General features: G+C 44.5%; 1 protein-coding gene across 1 annotated transcript in view; it reads right to left on the bottom strand.

The window, feature by feature from the left end:
• SETBP1 (SET binding protein 1) overlaps positions 1-22,472 on the bottom strand; it is a 360,671-nt gene that overhangs the window by 330,140 nt on the left and 8,059 nt on the right. Inside the window, 1 exon segment of the mRNA XM_055323892.1 lies at positions 11,084-11,740. Coding sequence (XP_055179867.1) covers positions 11,084-11,569 — 486 coding nt within the window. The 5' untranslated portion in view covers positions 11,570-11,740.

Genomic DNA, 22,472 nt, shown 5'->3' on the forward strand with positions numbered 1-22,472 from the left:
GACACAGGCAGAGGAAGGAACAGGCTCCATGCAGGGAGCCTGACATGGGACTTGATCCCAGGTCCCCAGGATCATGCCCTGGGCCGCCAAAGGCGGCGCTAAACCACTGAGCCATCCGGGCTGCCTTTTTTTTTTTTTTTTTAAGCTGATTTTCATTTGATTCACATCTCTGTCTAGAACTCTGCAAAAAGAGATGAGAATAAAAATAATGCCAACACCTGAATTGTCGTCCAAAAAATCCACTGAATGTAAGATGTGATGATTTAGACCAGCAAGAGTCGCAAAAGACAAAATTCACTCAGAGAGCTTCCTTGACCTTGAGTTCATTGTACACCAACAATAATATAGCTGCCAAAAAGCTGGGGCCGCCTAGGGTCCTGTTAATAGAGGTAATGTGCTTAGAGCAGAGGAGGTCACAATCTCCTGGTGCTCTGCAAGGCCAGACAACCTTCTGGTCCGGGGTCCTGTACTCTCTTCTGTGCATACCCACTTCCCCATCTATGCCTTTTAGGAGAAACAATAACAAACCAGCATTCCCAGCATAGGAACCAAGATGGTTTGGCACCAGGAAACCGTGGACTCCCCAGGAACAGTTTCAGGAACTGGAAATATTTGAGCTTTGAAAGGATGACTTTAGTGCAATGGAAGAAAAAGCTCTCCTAAACCCAGGACTGCCTCAAGAGATACCAAGTCTCCTCCCTGAGGGCCACTGAGCAACTGCCAAGTAACTGTCCATGAGGGATTTCAGATGCGATCTTTTGTTTGTTTAGGAGGGATGTTGAATGGAAATATTCACAGGCTCTTCTGACTCTCAGTGAATTTTGTGATTCTGAAAGTGTGACCCAACTGTGCAGCCCTTTTCTTCTGACCTACAACTATTGTGGTCAGCCTTCTGTGGTCACCCTGCTCCCTGAGCTGGTGCCTGATTCCAGCCTATGTCTTCCTCAATGGGTTTAACCTCTTGTCTCAGACAGTTTCCAGATATCCCAATCTTGGTTTCCTTCATGACGTGCCAGTATCCTAATCCCAGCATGATGCTGACCTGCCGTCCATTCAGTGGTAGCAATCCAGGAAGAAGACGGGGAAGTTCAGAACCTAATGGTATCAGGAAGAGCCACACACCCAGAGAAACTGGTTTTCACCTCCTTGATCCCTAAAAAAGGCAGGGATGGAAAAATGGAAATTCTTATCATATGTTAAAAATGGATTCCTTGTAACTACATCCATGATCCCCATGAGAAGCAACTCCCTTACGGTAGTTCTCTGGGGGTCCAATCTCTTAGGAAAAACACGCAAATCCTGAGCTGAATTCTCATTCACAATACTAAGCAAATGAAGCAACCGGCTCAGCATAAGAAGCTGCCCACACTCTGGGGCACATTTGTATTTGCAAATGAAGGCTTCTTATTGGCAAAGCGTGGTGGTACACCTTTGAGGGACAGAGCTGCTGTCTGTCTCTCTTCTAGTGTTCTCTCTTCCTTCCCTACTCCTGATCCCCCACTGTGAGGCTGGCTAGAAACTTGTGGGAGGCAAAGAAGATAGTCTGGGGAAAAACTCAATAAACAAGGTCTAGAAAATACACTGAAGCAACCTGCATTTGATACTAATGATGATTATCAAGTGGCCTCCCGGGCCAGGTAGCAAGATGGGAACTGCCTGGACTTTTCAGAGTAAATAAAGGCTTCCATTGTTTCCCTTGGTGAGGTCATAGACTGGTGGGGAGGTGAGGGAAGTCAGCCCAGGGAGGGAGGGGTAGGCAGGAAGAAAAAAAAACAAGCCTGGGACTTCAGAGAGAAAAGTACACTTAAGGTGTACCAGGAGGCCCCTTGCCTTCAGAGGGCAAGTTCCCTGGAATACAATGGAAAGCTGGAAGGAGCCCTAGAACTCTTTGTAGCCTGAACCTGCCCACGATGCAGAGCTCTGCTTGCCATGTTCTGACATGCTCAGTGGCCTCAACTTGCACAGAGGCCTCACTGCTTCACCAGCCAGTACATATAATTCAGACTCTGGCACATGCTGGGTACAGCTATGAGTCCATGTGGGTGTTTGCATACTGTGTCTGTCTGTAGGCCTCCTGGGGACCTGGCTCCACTGAACTTCTGCCCTCCCCTCTGGCAGCCTCTCCCTCTGGCCCCTGGTTCCTCCAAGGGGGTGCAGGGCCGGGTGTGTGTGTGTGTGGGGGGGTGATTCCCAGAGCCTCAAAAGTCACCCTCCAATCAGGTCACCCTGAAGACCATCCCAGTTGAATCCTCTTCCTCAAAGCAGTTTGGCCATATGCAAATTCTCACACCAAATGTTTAGTTTATGTGAATGAAGAAACCCCCTAAAAGGACAAGACTTCATTGTCTCATGCTGCTTGTCTTCTATCCATACTGGAGTCAGGAGCCGGAACCAAGGCCTGGACCCAGGCTCTGAGAACCTCCCTGCCACATCCCTGTGCTCTCGGCCTCTGCCCTTGCCCAGGCCCAGTGACTTCCTGACCAAAGCCACTCGTGTCTCACGCACAAGGAAGGCAGGCAGGGGACATCCTGGGATGTCCTGGGACGTCCTGCATGGTAGTGCTTTGAAGGCAGGACGTTTGAACTTAAAGTTGCAGGAATCAGAAGAATCAAAGGATGGGGTGCAGCAGGGCAGAAAGGGATTGTTTCTCTCGCCTTTTATTAAAAATAAAAAAGGCAATGTGGCCGAAGATCAACCGGAAATGCAGCTCTGAGAGAACTTTTTGAGGATGTGAAATTGCAATGATGGAGAAGGGGGGAGGCTCTACAAGGGCTGGACACATGGGCAGGGGAGAAGGTAGCACCCATTGAACCCCACTCGGTCGTTCATATGACACTGCTTTAACACTTTCATTTTGAGTCAAGCTTTGAGCTCAGCAGCAATCCTGGTTCAGCAGATAAATGACCACAGAGATGAAAGACCTTTGAACCATCTCTAAATAAATCCCCACAGCAATCCCCACCACCAGCAAAAAATAAAATAAAATAATAAAATAATAAAATAAAATAAAATAAAATAAAATAAAATAAAATAAAATAAAATAAAATAAAATAAAAAATAAAAACCAACCCACTAGTGATCTGCTCTATTAGTCAATGCTTGTGCAGGCATCACAAATGAGACAGTGACACTGCCGGCCAGCTAACACAATTCAACACAGCCTGTAGCAATATGAAAGCAGGATCAGCCAAAAGAAACAGAGGGTTCTGAGCCAACCCATACCCACCCTCCAGCCCCAGGAGCCCAGCATCCCTGCGGGTCACTGTGGGCCAGCTGTGCCTGCACAGAGGAAGGTCCTGTGGGTGGCCCAAACGAGGTGGATGCTAGCTCAGTAAGAGTAAGGCTTATAGAGTGAAAGGCTGTGCTAAGTGCCCACAGGATCCTTCCAACCCCACAAGACACCCACAAGGAATTGGGCTGTTATAATCCTTGATTTTCATACAAGAGGGGCATAGTTTCAAGATGTTAAGTAACTTGCCTCAGGCCATACAGAGCCCTGGTTCTATTCCTCCAAAGACAGAGAGAACCCCATCCAGAATACAGGGGATCTGACTTCCAATCCACTCTCAGAGCAGGGACTCTTCTGAACAGAACACTTATTCCTTACTTTAGATAATGAACGGCTCTTCATCAGGACACAGTTTCCCTGCTTGATTACTCTGCCAAGTTATCTTTTTTTTTTTAATAAATTAATTTTTATTGGTGTTCAATTTACCAACATACAGAATAACACCCAGTGCTCATCCCGTCAAGTGTCCCCCTCAGTGCCCGTCACCCATTCACCCCCACCCCCCCTCCTCCCCCTCCACCACCCCTAGTTCATTTCCCAGAGTTAGAAGTCTTTATGCTCTGGCTCCCTTTCTGATATTTCCCACACATTTCTTCTCCCTTCCCTTATATTCCCTTTCACTATTATTCATATTCCCCAAATGAATGAGAACATACACTGTTTGTCCTTCTCCGATTGACTAACTTCACTCAGCATAATACCCTCCAGTTCCATCCACATTGAAGCAAATGGTGGGTATTTGTCGTTTTTAATGGCTGAGTAATATTCCATTGTATTCCAATATTCCATTGTATACATAAACCACATCTTCTTTATCCATTCATCTTTCGATGGGCAGCGAGGCTTCTTCCACAGTTTGGCTATTGTAGACATGGCTGCTAGAAACATCAGGGTGCAGGTGTCCCGGCGTTTCATTGCATCTGAATCTTTGGGGTAAATCCCTAACAGTGCAATTGCTGGGTCATAGGGCAGGTCTATTTTTAACTCTTTGAGGAACCTTACCAGAGTGGCTGCACCAATTCACATTCCCACCAACAGTGTAAGAGGGTTCCCTTCTCTCCGCATCCTCTCCAACATTTGTTGTTTCCTGCCTTGTTAATTTTCCCCATTCTCACTGGTGTGAGGTGGTATCTCATTGTGGTTTTGATTTGTATTTCCCTGATGTCTGCCAAGTTATCTGTAATTGCATGGCGTTCACCAGAGAACGTTCCTTGGGGATGTCCAAAGTGAAACCAACTACCAAGAGAATGTCACAACCAAAAGGAAGAGAGCCAGCATGGTGCTTTAAAGCCCCAGAGAATCCCAAAAACAGAGGGGAAAAGGAAAAAAAAAAAAAAAAGGAAAAATACAAGAAAGGAAGGAAGAACCAAACTTTCCCAGAATATCGTCATGGAACACAAGTTTGGTAAATCTCACAACTCTCTAAACTCAACTCCGACACTTGCTCCCACGATCAGGGGCCTTTTGACATTGGAACAGAAAGGAAATATTCTGATGATGGAACAGCAGGCCCAAAGAGAGTTCAAAACTTTTGTTTATAGTAACTAGTTTTGTTAAAGAGAAAGACTTGCCCCATGTGGCAGAATGGCTCTTGAAGTTTTCAGTTTTTAAAACAGAAATAAAGCAGCAGGGGTCAAACCCAGTTTGGGTTCATTCTTTTTTTTTTTTTTTTTAACATGCAGAAACTGAGACCCAGGAAAGTGAATCGATCTTGTAGAAATTGTTAGTGACAGAGACAGAGCTGGTGTCCAGGGCTCCCATCGCCAAGTCCAATGTTCTGTCCCTCACACCTTTAGCTCCAGATGTCAAATGTTACCTGTTGGCCCCCTGGAGACAAATCTTTGTAGAGAGGGACATTCTCCACCCTTCGTGCAGCTTTAGCTATAAAATAACTAGGGAGAAACCTATCAGGAAACAAAATTTTCAGGCACACTGATGAATAAATAGAAATGTGCTGCTTAAAAAAAAATTGAGAAAGAGAAAATATAAAATTAAATGAGAAGAGAAAGCCTCCTGTGAAGAAAAGCTGGTGAGACCTGCTCTCCTACCAGGCTGAAGGTGCAGTGGGGTAAAGAAGCTCCTACTCCCAGGAGCTAAAAATACCACATTCCCACTCCTGGAAGGAGGGAGGGCAAGCCCACAGTCAAGTGATGTATGTAGGAGTGACCAGAGAGGCTGTTGGGCAAAATGATGGTGAGGGAAGGACACCTGAGCCATAAAGAGGGTGGAAGGCTTTCTGCCCGATGCCCAGGGCCATCACCAGAGTGCAGGAGCAGGGGTGGGGAGTACACAAACAGATATCAGGCATTCGTCCCCTGCCCCACACCCCCTTCCAACTACCTGATACACCAAAGTGTTATCACCGTAGAGGGTCGAGAGAGAAATGTGCTCTGAACACCCTATGGAAACATGGAGAACCCTAGTGTGGTCCTCCTCACTGCCATCTGTATTACCTAAAAGCTCCCCTTTTAAGTTTCTCTGCTTGGCCTCACTCTCATTATGTTCCCTGGGCGCATAACCCTTTCCTTTTCCTTTTCAGTTCAAAGCCCACTGAGCATTCCCATTACTTAGCGAATTAAATGCAAAACTATTTATTTATTTGAGGTTCATCACTCCCTGCAATCTGATGCCAACCTTGCTTCCCATCTACATCCATACTTTGTGTTTGGCCCAAAAAAGGATGCTATTTTAAGAATGAGTAAATGAATGCCTGACCCGTTGAACTTCCTAAGAGAGGGTCAGGAGTGCTCAGAGTAGAATGCTTTGGAATGCTATGGAAATGTCTTTCCATAGACGTGTGAAGATGGTGTAGGGGGAACTGCCAAGAACAAATCTCGAGCATGTTTCTAGGACCACAGCAGGCCACCGGCAAATAGAAGGGTAAAGTCTTTGCTGTTGGAGGAGAAAGGTTCTTCTGATGAAGCTGGGAAAGGGGAAAACTAAATTGAAAGAAATGAAATAGAAGTTGTATTTTGGTCTAAAGCAAATAAAAGTTCATAAGCAATACAAAGGGAAAAAGTAAGACTTGAACTCATGGGACTTTGAGTTTTCTCTCAAACGTCCTAAAATGCTTGGGATTAAGGGCAAAATGCCAGATTATGATCCTGTCACCCTAACATGGAAGGTGTGGCAGAAATGTCCCAATGCTTCAACCCTTACCTTCCAGCAGTCTTTTAGAGTGTGATCACTTTGAATCTTGAATACAGCATTAGCTCTGGAGTATAGAAGAAATGGGTTCCACCACCAACCCTGCCCATTTGTGTTCCTGCTTTTTTGAAGCAAATGAGCCTCAATCTAATATCTGCCTGTAGGACTGTTATAAGGACTAACAGTGAAAGTGAATACATATAAAATAGCAAAAGGAAGGCCTGCCACATAGCTCCACAAATCCGAACTGTTTATTACAATGTATGCTCTGTAAATCACCCATTTTTCCTAAAATTTTCCATTAAATTATATCAGGTGGAAATTATCACCTCTGTTTGGCAGATAAAGAAACTGGGGCTTTAATAAGGTTATACTCCAGATGCAAAGCCATCAAGCCAGTTGGTGTAGACTGCCACCCCGCATCTCCCAGCCAGGGTCACTGAAGGGAGCCAGTCTAAGAGTCCCCTCTCCTCATGCTGTTGAACCTGCATGGGAGTTCCTGACTCCCATGGAAAGTCCTCAGGAAAGAGGAGAGCTGCTAAGCTCTGCCCAGCTGAGAGCCTCTCAAAAACCTGTCACTGTTGGAATATTCTATGTTCGTGTGCTGGACTTGAACTTGCTTCTAGAGATTCAGTCTCATGTTTTCTACTGTTTTGATGGAGTGACCTAGAAGGGAACCACATGAAGCTTATGTTATTTCATCACTTGCCTGGGTAAGTCTCAAGTGCAACAATGCTGGTGCCATGGTAAGAAGCAATTTGCCTTTACTGAGGCCATCTGTAAAGCAGGTCCATCCATCCAAAGGATACTTCTGAGGCCCTGGAATACATTCTGAATTTTCTTCCCGGGCTCTACTCACCAAATGCTGCTCTTATACCTCACATAAATTCATTCATCATAAACCCACTTCCATATAGCATTTCAGTTGCCATTCTAATTTCATATGGAAGAGAGGTGACCTGACCCCTGGTTAGAAAGAGTCCATGCATCCTTGAGCCAGTGAAAGGGTATATCCATGGGTCCCCTCCTACCATTCTACCACTCAAGGAGCCATGTTGCTCGAACATCTATAATGCCTCTCTGGTTTGGAGGATTGGTGTTAGGTTTGAAACTTGAAATAAAGCTCTTGAGGATGCCACACATAATATGTCTTCACCTCAAACTAGTAGAACATGCAGAAATACAGTTAGCCTAGCAAAAACTAGCTGTGATATCACACAGGAATGCTATCATTATCCAAAAGAGTGTTCTTTTTACAAAAACCAATGAAAAAGAAAATCATTTGGGATCTAATACGAGCTGTCTTTGCCTAAGGCTGTCAAACAATGACTTGAACAAAATTAATTGGTCGGTAAAAAAAAAAGAAAGAAAAAAGAAAGAAAGAAAGAAAGAAAAGAAAAGGAATAAGAAAAAAAAAAGAAAAGCACGTAATGATGTAACACCCAGTTGCTCCCAGCCTCCAAGTTTGGACACTGAATCATTAAAAACAAAACAAAACAAAATCGTTGTTATCCTGAAACTCTATGTCCTTTCCCTAAATCAAGAGTTTATATATATATATATATATATATATATATATATTATATATATATATATATATATAATATCTATCTATCTATGTTTCCTTTTGGTATGAACCAGATAGTACATAGTTTAAGCTTTGTGGGACATACAGTCTCTGTCACAACCACTCCACTCTGCCGTTTTAGTGCAAAAGCAGTCACAGACAAAATGTAAACAAATGGATGTGGCTCCGGTCCAATAAAACTGTATTTATGGACACTGAAATTTGAATTTCATATAATTTTCACATGTTACAAAATATTATTCTTTGTTTGATTTTTTTCCAACCATTCTTTGCTTGTGGGCTGTATAAAAATAGGCAAGGAGCTGGATTTGGCCAGAGTATAGTTTGCCGACCCCTGCTCTAAGTCAGCACACACATTCAGGTGACTCCCAAGTGGGCCTCTCTACCAACTCAAGGATCAGCTCAACAGAGCCTCCCTCCTGGCTCCCAATCTAGGACCTGAGTCCCAGGGGCCACTCCATGCACACATCTTCAGTGAGTATCTTGCCTCATTAAAGAACAACAACAACAAAAAAAAGCAGGAGAGGGCACCAAGCTGGCTCAATAAAGCATGAGACTTGATCTCAGGGTCATGAGTTCGAGCCCTACACTGGGAGTAGAGTTTACTTAAAAAAAAAAAAAATCCAGAATACTAGATTTTAGAGACAGACACTGATCTATTGCTTACCAAATGCCATCCTCATCCTTTCCCCATCCCAAGTTACCAATCATATATTTCACATTCGTATAAATAAGTAACTTCTGCAAGTTCATGGTGCTAAAATGGTAAGTGAGGTTTCTATCTCTCTACCTCAAGTTCTGCTTTTGCTAATTCCCTCTTTTCAAACCAACTAGAAGTCTGGAGAATCATAAAGTTAACACTCTAATCTGATAAAGATCAGAGAATGTTCCTATCATCTATCAAATAATTAAAACTCAGTACTGATAACTTCATTCATTCATTTCTGGAAAGGAACAGCTCCAGGAATAAATAAAGGCAGGAAGAGTGGAGAAGTACAGTGTAAAGCAAGCTCTTAAGAATTTAACATTTTGTAGATCCTCCCATTACAGTGTCAGCATAATGCAGCACTGGGAGCTAAATTTTGGTCCTTCCCCTTTCTTTTTCTCCCTTCCAATTTCTAAGACTTAGAAACACTTACTTGGTAAGTCACACATTTCCTCTCTTTCCAATAAAGCATAGAAAGGGCATCCAGCTTTTTGGGTGAGGATGATGAGCCTGAGAATTTCAGATATGAGAATGGAAGCCCATTGTGCATTGCAACTTCAAAATCATCCCCATGTCACAAAATCCATTCTGGGGCATTCCAAGGGGCAGAAGACTATCTTTGGGAATGGACCTGTGGCTGTAATGAATTTGACTTTGCATACCCCAAACTATGGGGCTGTTACTCAAATCCTGGCAGTGATGGGGACAGAGGGAAAACAGTTACTGCAGTTTTCAAGACTGTCCACCCATACAAAAATCCAACAATAAACAAAGATAGACCATCTCAGTGGCCAGAGACAAAGATACTCATTTTCAAAGCTGAGAAGACCCAACTCCAAAGGAAAGTCTCACTTTCCAGGTCTAAACTGTTGCATTTTCTTGCAAGAATTTCAAAAAATTTCCCAAGCATCTAAATAATCTTTCGCTTTACAACAGAGACCCCAGAAATCACTGTACCTTGTAATGGGGGTGGGGGAGGGAAAGCACTACCTCTGTGCTCTATAAAAACAAGCCAACTTCTAAAAATTATTGTGTGTTCCAAAAGTTAAAATGAGACGACCAACTGTCCTGGCTTGTCCAATACTGAAGGGATTCCTGGCTGTAGGACTTTTGGTTTTAAGATTGGGATAGTCTGAGCAAACTGGAAGGCACTGGTCACACTAGGAAATCTCTTCTCATCCAAGTCTTTGGATTTTTTTTTTTTTTTTTTTTTTTTTTTTTAGTCTTTGGATTTTAAATGCAACATATCAGCCAGAACACTTAGCATGAGGAAGGAAGAACACAAGCCCTACACCAAAGAAAGAACATGATTCCTAGTAGTTCAATTGAAAGTGACTACTGAGAAGCTCAAAACCCACGAGTAACAGAAACACTACAGATTATCTCTGAGTCATAAAGGAGAGAGGGTCATTCACATGTGCTATTTTTAGCTAATCCATCATTTCTAGAGCTCAAATAAATAAGATGTGGGGGGAAATTACAAAGACTCTAATGAATTCCTACCACCCTGAACCCAAAACCCTTCTGAAAACAACAGGGCTCCTTTCAGAGGCATATACAAGCCCCAGAGTTTTGGAGACAAACACTTCCCAGACTAGGGCAGTTCTCTGTCATCATAGCTGAGTGCCATACCCCTGCCAAGAAGAGACGTCACTGTAACCTCCCGTGATATAAATACAATTGAACCTGGACCCATCCATTCCCAACCAAATGACACCACCAATCACCTAGAGCACTGCATTCTACCGGTTTGACTTTGAGAAGAAAAGGACAACCAACCAAATATCAAACAAAGATCTGGGTCAGTCACCCACCCCTTTTTTCTTTCTCCAGCTTGAGCTCCAGGGCTCACCACTGGTTTTCAGAGCAATGATCTCTTACCCTTCTAACAGCCTAAATTACTATGAAGACGGCTTCCGTAGTCCAGTGAGTGACTTGCCTATTTTAGAAAGGCTTCGGGCAATGACTGAAACCAAAAGGAGGTTATATAGGCTCTTGACTGTCACAATTGCCCCAAAATTCTTAACATCCCACTCTTAACTATACGAAGAGATGCAAATATTTTGTCCCAGCTTAGCCAGGTCTGACCCAGTCAATTGGGTGCTCCACAATAAACAGGAATGCTCCAGAATTATAATTCTAGTAACTATTGATTTTCATGTGGGGAGAAGATATAATAAATTAGGCGCTATAGCAAGGTATCAAAGACATTTCTCCTGGAGGGCGTTAAGTGTTCCATCAAAGAGATTGAGAATTCCAAAGTAACTAAGGAATAAGCAAATGGACCTTTAACAGTTGGAAGGAGAATGGCCCAAATGAACAAACAAAAAACCTACAAAACAGGGCTCCCTACCTTCTTTTTGGAGTGGCTTCTTTCCTCCTCCTTCGTGGCTTTGCTATTTTTCCCAGCACGGGACACCTTCTGGTCGCCAGATTGCTTAATGGTGATCTTGATCTCAGGTGGGCATATATAGTTCTCCAGATTCTTTGGGGGTTTCTTAGCCCGCTTGGTGGTCTGAATCTTCAGCTTCAGACTTCCCTCTGTGAAGTTTGCCTCCTTGATAGAGAATTCTTGTTCTTCCAGGCCATCTCCTGCAACCCATTTCTCGCTGTCTGCATTTGAGTTGGAATCCACATCCCGCCCTGAGCCCAGTTCATCCTCCTCCTCTGGCTCCATGCGTTCTCCGCCCACTGGGATCCCCTTCCCAGTTCCTGGAGCAGAGAGCAAAGGTTCTCCTGCACAGCCAGGAGCAGTTGGGGGCTTGGCCGAGGAGACAGGCAGAAATTCGGATTCGTCCCCCCTTTGCCGGGAGCTGCTTAAGATTTCCCTGGACTCCATGACAATCCTACAGTCTTCAGGAGTTCTCAGGAGGTAGGAGGGAAGAGGGGACAAGGGAAAGGTGAGAAGAGAGGACACCCAAAATCCCAAGGACAAAGTGGTCCAGCTGCTGGGTTCAGAGTCCCAGGGATGGAGACACGGCCACGTGTTCAGAAGAGGTCAGATCTGCAACTGAGAAGCAGAGAGATAATTAGTCGTGACAGGAAGGAAAATGACCTCAAAAGTAAATCAATCTAAGTCCCAGAAGCCCCTGCCATCTAATCTATGGCCATCAGGGAAAAAAAAAGAAAAAAAAAAGTGATGGGAAAAAAATCAAACATATCCCCAAACTGGCTTCTATTGGCAGTGAGGGAAAACACACACATACACACACATAGCCCTTCATTGAATTGTTAATTTTTATGGCTGTGGGTCCAAGAATAAAGATAAGAGAAGCCAGTTCTCCAGTCCAATAACAAGCTAGAAGTTTCCTATACTGAAGCCACAGCTAGCTGAGTCACCATCAACCATGACAAAAGGGAAGTCTGAAGTGTTGAGGCAGGTCTGTGGGAACTGCACAGGGCTGGCTTCTTGCACGACTTCCCTCTCACACGTGAAGAACAGTTTGCAAAGCTGAACACAACCCCTGGAGCTGCCAGGGTGAAGTCCTCCATCATCTTGGTGGAAGGACACTTAACTAACCTCCTGACCATTCTTTCCTTATCATCTTTTTGTGGGAGACTATTTCAATTACACAAAATTATCTTTATTTCTTAAAACAAACGCAAAGCTTAGATGCAGATTTGAAAGAGGAAGACATAAAGAATTCAGTGGAAAATCACTTCTGATGCTGTGATTAATGCAAAACAATCGCTAAAAATGTTTCTGCCCACACAAAAGATATTTAATCATTATCAATTATTTAGATAAAAATATCCATTTGAGACAGTTTTAATTCCCCTTGTGCGAATTCCCCTTCTGGTCCTTAAGCAAAGGGGCATTCTGTCTACATGGCAACAAAAAAGGGAAAAAGAGAGAAGGAGCATTTCACAAGCTTTTAGAAATGTCAGGAACAGCTCTCCCTGTACTCCCCTTCCCCACCCGTCCCCAGACTCAGGATCTTTGATTCTGGCTTCCTCCAAGAGGAAACCAGAAACACCAATCAGGTTCTCTTCAGACCATCATTGGATCAGCTAACCTATTCCTCACCCTTATTCACTGCATGTCCCATTATTCCCAATTTCAAACTCACTATTTTCAAAGCCCCAAAGGAAGCCCGATGCTCATCCTCAAGGGCAAACTGAGAGCCCTGGGGCCACACAAAACTTCAAGACATCATTTCCTTCCACCCTGAGGCTGTAGGTGAGATAATACTCAAGCCTTCTTAAATGGCTCCAAATGCTGAGGTTTCCCCAGCAGAAGACATTACTATAAGCCTTCAGTTTCTGCCTTGGAGCCTAGCAATGTAAGGTATGAGCCAGCAAATGTGCCCGCCAGAAAATGACCAACAACAACTGCAAAGACACATTCAGAACAGCCAGAAATGAAGCCTGGAGACCGGACACGTATTTTCTCCCTCTGGAATCCGTACATTTTCAGCTGACATCCTGTGAGGAAGCTAGCCAGCAAGGCAGCCAGGGCTCCAACATGAACCTGCTCCCCAGAGAAGCCCAGGCGCACACTCGGCTCCTGAAAACTGCTCGGCCCTACAGAAAGACACATTTACAACTGCTTCCTCTTAGGGGAAAACCCAATGAACGCAGCATTTCTAGAAGAGAAGAGGCTGTCGGAGTGAGAGTCAGAGCATCTTCACGGAATCTGTCTCATAATGACTGAACAGCCACCTGTGCCCCAGGCTGCAAAAGGGGCACACTTAGGAGGGCAGATAGACCAGACAACACTTGATGGGTTTTTTTTTACATAGAAGATTATTTGTCTCATCTAGACTGATCTGCCAAACTCCCCAAAACTTTATATAACTTTTTAAAAAAGTCGTATTCAAGTCAACATTCATTTTGGCATTGAGTGCCACACTAGCTGGGGGAGGAGACATCCAAATGCCTTACAACGTGTTCCTGTTTGTCAAGCAGCAATTGTCCAACGGACCCTTCTCAGCTTGTACCCCAAATCCATCCAAACTGCACGCCATGTTTTTTGTGTGGTGGTAGTGTCCAGCAGTTTACTTCCTCTGGCAGGAACCTTCAAGGTTACATTTTAATTCCCTGCTACATACCTACGAAGTTATCCTTGTGTCGGGGGAAAAAGTGAGGCAAGTTCTCCACTAAAAGTTCCTAAACTAAATCCATTTGGTCCTGCGATGACATAAAATAAGGTGAAATCTAACTTTAGAGTAATGGCCAGCAGTGTGAAATGGGTGTCTTATGAAGACAGTGTCTTCCATTAAAAAGAAGATTCCCTTCAGAGTTCCTTATGTTTGATGATGTAAATCATTAAGTAATTGACGTAGAAGACTATACAACATAAACCTCAAGTCGTAAGAAGTCTATAAAAAATGAAAACCCAACGGATTGTCAAGACCCTGGGGAGGGGGGGGCAATGGAAATACAATCTTCATCCTCAGGGAGCTTATACTTTTGAAAAGAGATTTAGAAAATAACCAAAACAGAGCAGATATATACATGTCCTCTAGTAGAGGAGAGAAACGAAAGAGAGAGAGAAAATGTTTCCCACTAGGGCAAGGTGGACTTAAAAAGATGGGAAAGTACCAAGGACGGCTTCAAGGAGAGCACAGAATGCTGCTCTGACCTTCAGGGGCTTTGACAGAGAAAGTGGGAAGAAGGAGGAGAGAAGGGACCGCATGAGGCCTGGGGCAGGAGCTTGCAGGGTCATGCTCAGGAAGACAATGCTGATGTTCAGCCAGGAGGTGCAATAGGAGATGGGGCCTAGTGAGAGGTAAAGCCAGAGACAAAAGGTGACAGCCGGATCACGAACACCCTTGCAGGAGATGCTAATGAGCTGGATTTTATCGTACAGGTAATGGGAAGCCATTTAAGGGATGCCAGTAGGAGAGGGGCACTACCAAAGCTGTGCTGCAGGAAGATAATCTCGGCATGTAGTGTAAGGGATGAATTAATGGAACCTGATATTAGAGGCAGGAGAACCATGAGGACGCTCAGCTGAAATTCAGTTCTCGTTGCATGAGGACCTGAACCAGGGCGGGCTGAGTATGACATGATAAATACCAGAGATCAAACAGTAATGCAGTTTCATATCAGCCCTGTGCTCAGGAACAACCTCACTTCCAGAGTCTGCGCACTGGTCTCATGTTAAGAATCCAGTCTTAGGGCTCATCAGCCACCAACTCTCATTCCCTGTTCAAGTCAAACCTATCTCCACAGTGGAATTACACACACGGAAATTGTTTCCAATTCTATGTTTACAGAATCTTTTCTTATATCCCCCGCCACCAACCCATGCGATGACCAGCATACGGCTGGCCCTCTCCAAATGTTTGTTGCATGAAGGAATGAACAAACAAACAAACAAACAGATCCCAAGCCTTCCCATATTTCAAGGTTGTGCCCAAGCCCAACCTTGGAGTTGTGTGCACAGCAACATTTTATAAACTCTGGACTGCAGCATCCATGCCCTGGCCTGCCTGACACTGCACCCGGCTGTATAGCTTGCCCCTAAGTACTAGTCTTGCATCGTCTTCTTGCTGTTTCGAGTACACATAGCTTATTTTCCTTACTCGATTGCAGGTCAGTTGTGGGCTGAGCCCGACTGTGGCTATACAGCTCTTACATTTGCTTCAGCACACAGTGCAGGATTGGGCCCTTGAAGGACTTCAAGTTTCTTTCTGAATGGAAATGAATCGGCCCCCTGACAGCTATTCCAAGTCCTGCGGTTCCAACTACTCCACCCGCAGCGCAGCCCATCCGAGTGCCCCTCTGCAAGATTCCTGGCCTAGGCTGAGGATTTTGTGATCCAGCCCCCCAGCATCCAGTCCACATGCACCCCTCACCTTAAAAAAACCAAAAGCAGCTTTCAAAAGTGAAGAGCAAAGAAACCTAACCTGTCTGTTTACTTCACCAGCACACAAAGCTGTTGTTCTCCTTTGGTCTTCTCCGGGCACGTACTTGCCACCCCCAAACTCACAGTTCACTTTTTTGGTGAGTCTGGAGACAAGTGAGAGCTCTCCTGAGGGGCCACCCCTGCCAACATGTGAGCGTGAGCACACGCACCCACACGCACGCTCAACAGAGGAGGGAAGCCAAGGCAAGGTGAAAACCTTTTGCCTTGTCACATTCCAGAAGTCAGTGACTCCTCCGGAGGGGGCGGAGGGGCGGGTGCACAATGGACACTCTGTACTTGGCTCAGGCTCCTGGTCCAACTCCAGTTAACCCTTTCGTGGCTGCCTGTAGGACCTGGGGGCGGGGGCTAGGAGTAATATAACTTGCTGAGGAAATAACTGCTCAGCAGGCCCCACGGAAATGGGGGCAAGAAGCAGGGTGGTGAGGTTGGCAATGAACCCTAGATGAGGAGTCCCGGAACTTGCCCTCTCCTCCTGGCTCTGCCATTCATGGTGACTGTCACACAGGCCACCAGGAGTCCCTTGCTCCATACTTACCTCAGCAATGAATGGAGCAAGGACTCTTCCAGACTCAAGACTCTAATTTTACACTGAAAAAGCCACGGACCTGTGGGGACACTCCAGATTAGACAGTGTGGACCTTTGGGATGATTTCTCCAAGGGACCAGGGGAAACCGGCTTGGCAAGATGTGTCTCATAACCTAAATGAGTCCCAAGGAATACGTCCTCTGTACCCTCCAAATCTGCAAGATGGAAGAATTTTTCCTAATCCCGAAGTCTCAGGGAATTCTTACTAATCCCAGAGTTTGGCGGTGGAAGTGCAATTTCTTGAGCCCCACCTACTGAATCAGAGCTCCAGGAGTGGGGTCCAGCCTTCTGGCTTTCCCCAAAGCCCTCCAGATAGTTCTGATAGGCTTAGGCTTTGCCTAATGTATGCGCCTACCCCTACCTCCTGCCTTGACCAGTGAGAACTACTAGTCTGTGTTTAAAGATATTTCTCCCTGACAGCAGTGTTCTGAGTCGCTGAAGAACACACGTAGGTGGCACTTGATTCATGCCTGCAATTCCAATGCCTAGCAGAGTGTCATAAGCACTCTCTCAGCCTCAATGTCTCATCAATAAGATGGAACAAATGTCTTCTGGACCTACCTTATTAGGTTACAGTTTTTATCTTTTTTTAATAAAATTTTTTTAAAAACAATAAAAAAGATTAAAAATATATTTTTTTACAGAAGTAAAAATACATGCACCCCATACAGTCTTAAAAGCAAACAATCACAAATATAGGAAGAATCCTCTGCCTCATTCCTGACCTTCCCCAATGCCCCAGAACTCTTTCCCTGCAGGCCCACCTCGGCTCTGTGCTCTGCAAAGCCCCATGAGGCACTTCTTCCATCTTTACCTGTAAAAGCATAATCCTCAGTTCTGGACTTTTCCCCCTCAAAACTCTGAAGACTGTATTCTAACATTTGAAGTAACAGAAGTGAAAATGGAGGCCAGCCTGGTTTGTTTCCTTTGTAGGCAACTTGTTTTATGCTCTTAGAGTCAAAGATTATCCCTCCATTATGTTAGAGTTTTATTAATGACAAAGTGAGTGTAGCTACACTACACTCAAAAACACTCAAAGGTGTCTTTCCTTTTATTTTTCCCATAACACACTGAGCCTTTTGGATAGACAGAGGCAGGTTCTTTCTCATTTGGGAATATCCCCTTCAATCATTCCTTTAGATATTTTTTCTATTCAATGGTTCAGGCTTCTTTTTCAGTTTTTCCCTATAATCTTCACTTGAGAGCTCCCATCTCTGTCCTCCATTGCCCTCATTTTTTCTCTCACTGTTTTTATTTTTTGATTTCACATTGTGGGAGAGCAAACCCTAAACTACCTTCTATAATAGCAACTTAATTCTATTTTCCATAGATGTCTCACTGTGCTCTTCCACAGCTTGTCTCTAGGCCCTCTTTTTCTACGGGATTCATCATCCTCCTTCCAGCTAACTGATGCCTTCTCCTCTGGGCCCCCTCTCTTCCCTGTTCCTTTGCTCCTAGCCCACAGGGGTCAAGCTTCTTCACATTGCAAACAGCTTCCTAGAAATTCTTATTTTGCAGGTGCAGTAACTAACTTTCATGATACTGTTCCTTTTACCTTACTTGGGTGTTTTTCCCTCCAAAGCCTCATGTTGGTTCTCTTTGCTCATGCTTCTCTGAGGAGAGTGTTGTACTGAGTTGTCATGACCTACACAGAAAGCGCGGGGCAGCTTTTGACTCTCCGTTCTGTCCACCTGGAAGGCAGTCAAACCCTCACCTCAGGCCACTGTGGTTATCAGTGATCCCATCATCTCGGATTCTCTGTGAACAGTAAGGTTGGTGTGCTACAGCCAGCCTCTAGGGGCTCCTGGGAGCCCATCCACTGTCTCTCTCTTCCCAGCTCCACAGGCAATGGGGTCAGGCTGGTAGCTTGAAAATCAGTTATTCTGTATGTTGGTAAATTGAACACCAATAAAAATTAATTTATTAAAAAAAAAAGAAATATTCCAGGAGAAAAAAAAAAGAAAATCAGCTATGGTAGGAGTGTTTACACCACGATCAGCAAACTCCACAGATCACAGCTTAAACACAAATCTGGAGAACGGGGTATAAGCATTTACTAGAACACCACTGACAGTAGACACCTACCTGCTACTGTTTTGCTAGACTCTGAGGACTTCTTCTGCCAGATTCTTTGAAGCTCTAAAGAGCAGAAATCCCCACTATGCACCGTGACACGTGCTCTTTGTGTGTCCCTCAGAGCAGACTCGAGGAGCCATCTCTGCCCAGAATTCAATGCCCTGCTTCCACTCCTCCCAAATCTCCCTCCTTCTATCTTTTCCATTTGTTTCCTGAAAGCTACAGGCTTTGAAACTATGGAGAATGATGGTAGGGAGGAGACTATCTTTGGTTGTCTTCTTAAAGTTGCCCATACAGGAGACTGGATGACTGCCGATTTTTCTAATTGACAGAAATTAGGAGGTTCTGACCTTAGAAGGCAAATGGTGTAAAAGGATGGAGTGTAATCCTACCTAACTACGGATAGGGAAGCTAATGTATTTCAACCTAGGCTCACTGGCCTAACGTTGTAAGAATCCCTTCTCATATTCTTTTAAGAGATTGACAGTCTGACTTTGGTTTTGGGGGTGAAGGATTGTTCATATTTATGTCACCTAAGGTATTTACATGGGGAGTCAGAGGAGGCCTTTCCCATTTGGGAGACTTAGCATTAGCCTGGGAACCTCCTCCTGCCTCCCTGAGTTAAGATCTTCATTACTCAGGCCCTAGTCAAATGGCACTTCCCTGAGCTTCACAACCAGATCAGGACTCCCTACATTGTGCCTTTAAAGCATTGAGCTTTTCTTCACTGGCATTTATTATATTTTATAAACATGTGTGCCACTCTTGGTTGCAGCTCTGCACCCTGTCTCCTCCCACACTAGACCATAAACCCCTGAGGGTAAAAGCTATGTCTGTTTGGCTCATCATGGAATCCCCAGAGCCTGGCACAGCCTCTGATCCATGGGGCAACACTCCAAATTATTCACTGAGTAAATGTTGAATGAGAGACTGTGTCAGCAGCCACCAAAAGCCATTTGATTCAGGTGCCTGTGACTAGAGTGATGTGTCCCTGAAATCCTTCCTCCCACACAAACACCTAGAGTAAATGCTCCACAAACACTGATAAATTGATCAAGTGACCCAAGCCTTCCCTGGCTCTGTACCGAGCTCTCCCTACAAACACACTGTTGGTCCACAGCAAAGAATGAAAGTCAGACTCAGTGGCTTTTTTATACCATGTACCTGGATGGTACCTTCCTGGTCATGATCACTGCCTCCAAGTAGCGTTCCCTGAGTGCTGCGCTCACCACATTCTCCAATGGTGTCTGCTGAGCAGTGGCTCCCTGACACCCCCTGATTTGCGTGGCTTCATGGGATTCCCTACCAATTCCTCCCACTGTCCTTCCTCCTTTCTCTACATTGTCACCTCTAAGTCATCCTTCAGGATTTGGGTCAAGTTTCACATCCTTCATAAAGACCAGCTAAACCTTCCTCTTCCATTCCTTTTCCTTTATGTACACACACACACACACACACACACACACACACACACACATTCACTCACTCACAGATGGTCTTGCTCTCACTCCCCTGGGCGTTCTGTTATCAAAGCATTTGGCAAACTGTATTATAATATTCTCTGTACTTATTTCTCTCTCCCTTCAGACCAGGAACCCCAGGTAGGGGCTGGGCTTTGCACAGATCTCCCACACAGTTCAGAGTGCAAGGAGCACACACAGTAAGGATCCGACAGCGAGAGTCAAGCCATGTTTCCTCTTGAAAAGAAGAATGGAAGTAGCACCGATCTGATGTCACATGTTTAGTTTACTTAGCCTCTCTTTCCCACTTAGTAACCGTTCCTAGAAAATATGTTTACACTGCTCAAGTCTCATTTGGAAATTGGGTTATAATCCTACCTCAAGGGTTGTTTTGAGAAGTAATTGAAGATTAAATAAGATATTTATGAAAGAACATGCTGGGATCACCTTGGTGGACGCTCAAATTTTTTGGTAAATTTGATTTCCTCCTATGGTCTGTGTCATCTAAGCTAGTATTTGGCTAATTGCTGCTTCTCTTCACAGATCCCAAGGAAAGCCTGAGGGACAGGGGTTGGAGGCCAACCTCCCCAATCTCCCTATACAATGGGAAGCACATACAAATAGTTTAATTTGCACCTGCTAACCTGAGTGTTTGATGTTGTTTGAGTGTTGCTTTCTTCTTCTTCCCAGTTTGTCTTATAGAGGAAAATGACTGACTTCAGTCACAAATTACAGGCTCAATTCCCTGTTCTGCCAACTGGAGCCAGTGGCCTTGGGCACGTTCCTTTTTCTCCCTGGGACTCCCCAGCCTTATTTGTAGAACAAAGGGGTGCAATAAGGTAAACTCTGTGCCCTCCCTCCACCTCTGACATGCTCAGGTGCTAAGCCTCAAATCCTCAACTCGACAAGCAGAGCTCTCCAAAGGCTGGGCTGGTACCTTCCACCTCCTTCTAGATCCTGCTGGGTCTGCGGCTCGGTCTGCCTGAGACTAATGCAAAACTAAGGATCGGTCCCTGTGTTCAGGGATCTCCAGGGTAGGGAGAGAAGCAGAATCAAACTGTGAGGCCTAAAGCCGCACATTATGCATTAACCAACATGTCTAGCTCTAGCTTCAAAAACAGTGCCTCCCCTGGGAACCAATAACACAACACAACAGCATGAGACTGGGGGTCCCTGGGGAGACATCTCTAAAGCTCTGCTGGGCCAACCCCCAAGTTCGTAGGGCAAGCTCTACCTCTGGCATATCACCTGTTGCCTATGTTTCTCCATGGAGTCCAGGAAAGTACGCACTTACAGCAAGTGAGGGGAGTAAATACAACCAAGGATCTCAACAGGCATTAGGAGTTTAATCGAAGCAGCATCCCTGCTCTACAGAAGGCCTGTCCTCATTTTAAATAATAGCCAAGAGAGAGTAATAATTTGCTCAAGGGCCTACACTATTTCTACTAGATCCACAATCAAATTCAGGGTCTATGTGATTCCCAAGCTTGTACTCTTACTTTTACATGATAATTTCTCTAAAACACAAAGTGATGCCACCTTTTAATCAAGCACCCCTGGCAACTTCTACAGATGTGAGCTCCAAGACCAGTCTGCCACCTGACTTGCCATATCACTTCTAACCCTGGGCATCAGTTCTCTCACCCGCCCTCCTCGTCTTTTCACAGAACTGTGCAAGGACTACAGTAAATAACATATGCAGAATAGCACCCAGGCAGCTGAAAAATGGTAGACCTATAAGAAGTAACTATGATCATAATAGTTCCTGTCCAAGCAGAATAGAGAGAACCACCTGGCAAAGAAAATGATCCTAAGTTTTTATACACATCTAGTATATAATGGGTGCTTTAAGTTTTTTATTTGATTTAACCCTGAGATGTGTCCATTTTAAAGATAAGAAATGAGTTGACAATTTAAATCACTGAGATAGTGCTCTTTGACTCCAAATGTCATTTACTTCCCACTGATTCATAATGCCACCAGTCTTCAAATACCCAGAGTTAGTGGTCACTTAACCTCTGGTCCTCCACCAAGCCATTTGTAAATTGGGGATTAAAGTGATAGACTTAGCTAAAGGCAAAGGGTATAAACTAAACAATCCAACAAACAATAAATTCCAAGGTCTTTCTCTCAAGGGCCCTGGATTTTGACCCCACTACCTGTTCACTCCTAATTCAAGTTTCTCAACTTCTCAACCATCTGATTATTCCACAATTGCTTTTCTCACTATCATTTGAATATAAAGTATAATCTGATACCTACATGTTTATGCTTCTGCCACAGAGGGGATGCAAGGCCTACCAGAGCTAAACAAATTTTAGCCCCCTTTCCCTTCCTTAATGATAGTTCTCCTTGGACAATCTTGCACTGCCATTTAAATATTGCACTGTTATGACAACTTGTATGTCTTTTTCCAATTATACATTAAACTCCTGTTGATAAATACTAGTATCAGAGCATTTTTGTTCCCCAGAGTGGCTGATCCCATTCTGAATGCTTTGATATAGTTTATTTTTTATTCTAAAGATGCCTCTTTTGAACCCCAGACTGAAGAGTTGGTGGCTGACAAGACCAGTGGTGGATGGGACAGTCAGCTGTCAGGGTTCTCTCTTGTGTGGTATCTATGAACGTTCTCTGACTGACATGTCCTTCTCCTCCTCACATCTATTCCTCTTGCATTCTGAAAACTGGTCATGGCCCGCATCTCAACATGCAGCCTTGGCCTTTTTCTCACAGGATCCCATTT

The sequence above is a fragment of the Nyctereutes procyonoides genome, unplaced genomic scaffold (genome assembly GCF_905146905.1).
Source record: "Nyctereutes procyonoides isolate TBG_1078 unplaced genomic scaffold, NYPRO_anot_genome, whole genome shotgun sequence".
NCBI lineage: Eukaryota > Metazoa > Chordata > Mammalia > Carnivora > Canidae > Nyctereutes > Nyctereutes procyonoides.